Source organism: Alligator sinensis, unplaced genomic scaffold (assembly GCF_000455745.1).
Source record: "Alligator sinensis unplaced genomic scaffold, ASM45574v1 scaffold1704_1, whole genome shotgun sequence".
Taxonomy (NCBI): domain Eukaryota; kingdom Metazoa; phylum Chordata; order Crocodylia; family Alligatoridae; genus Alligator; species Alligator sinensis.
This window is the reverse complement of record NW_005843413.1, coordinates 51,049-51,391: the sequence shown is the minus strand read 5'-3', so window position 1 is coordinate 51,391 and position 343 is coordinate 51,049. Positions and strand designations below refer to the sequence as shown.

The window sequence follows — 343 nt, the reverse complement described above, 5'->3', positions numbered from 1 at the left end:
CTGGCGGTGCTGGGCTCCGCCTACCTGGGCTACATCCTGCTGCGGGTCCTGCACGACTTCTGCCTCGTTTGCATAACGACCTACGTCATCAATGGTGCCCTGCTGGTGCTCAACCTCCTCTCGCCCCGCCCACGCCCCGCCGCCAAGCCCAAGGGCCAATGAGGAGCCGCCCCCGCCTGGGCCTGACCCTGCTGCCGGGCGGGGGCTTAGCTCCGCCCCTTGGCCCTGTGTCCCTCTAGCCCCGCCCCCCATGCTGTACTCTCTGGGGCCAGCTTCTAGCCCTGCCCATTCCGGTCCAGGTTCCGCCCCTAATGCTACATCTAGCTCCGTCTCCTTAGGCTAT

The 343-nt window shown here is 66.8% G+C and overlaps 1 protein-coding gene across 1 annotated transcript in view; it reads left to right on the top strand.

Annotated features, from left to right (window-relative positions):
* The window catches only part of VKORC1 (vitamin K epoxide reductase complex subunit 1), a 1,425-nt gene extending 1,088 nt beyond the window's left edge, over nt 1–337 (top strand). The window contains exon 2 of the mRNA XM_025195146.1: nt 2–337. Coding sequence (XP_025050931.1) covers nt 2–162 — 161 coding nt within the window. The 3' untranslated portion in view covers nt 163–337. The remainder of the gene's footprint in view (nt 1) is intronic.
* Nucleotides 338–343: the final 6 nt, after the last annotated feature.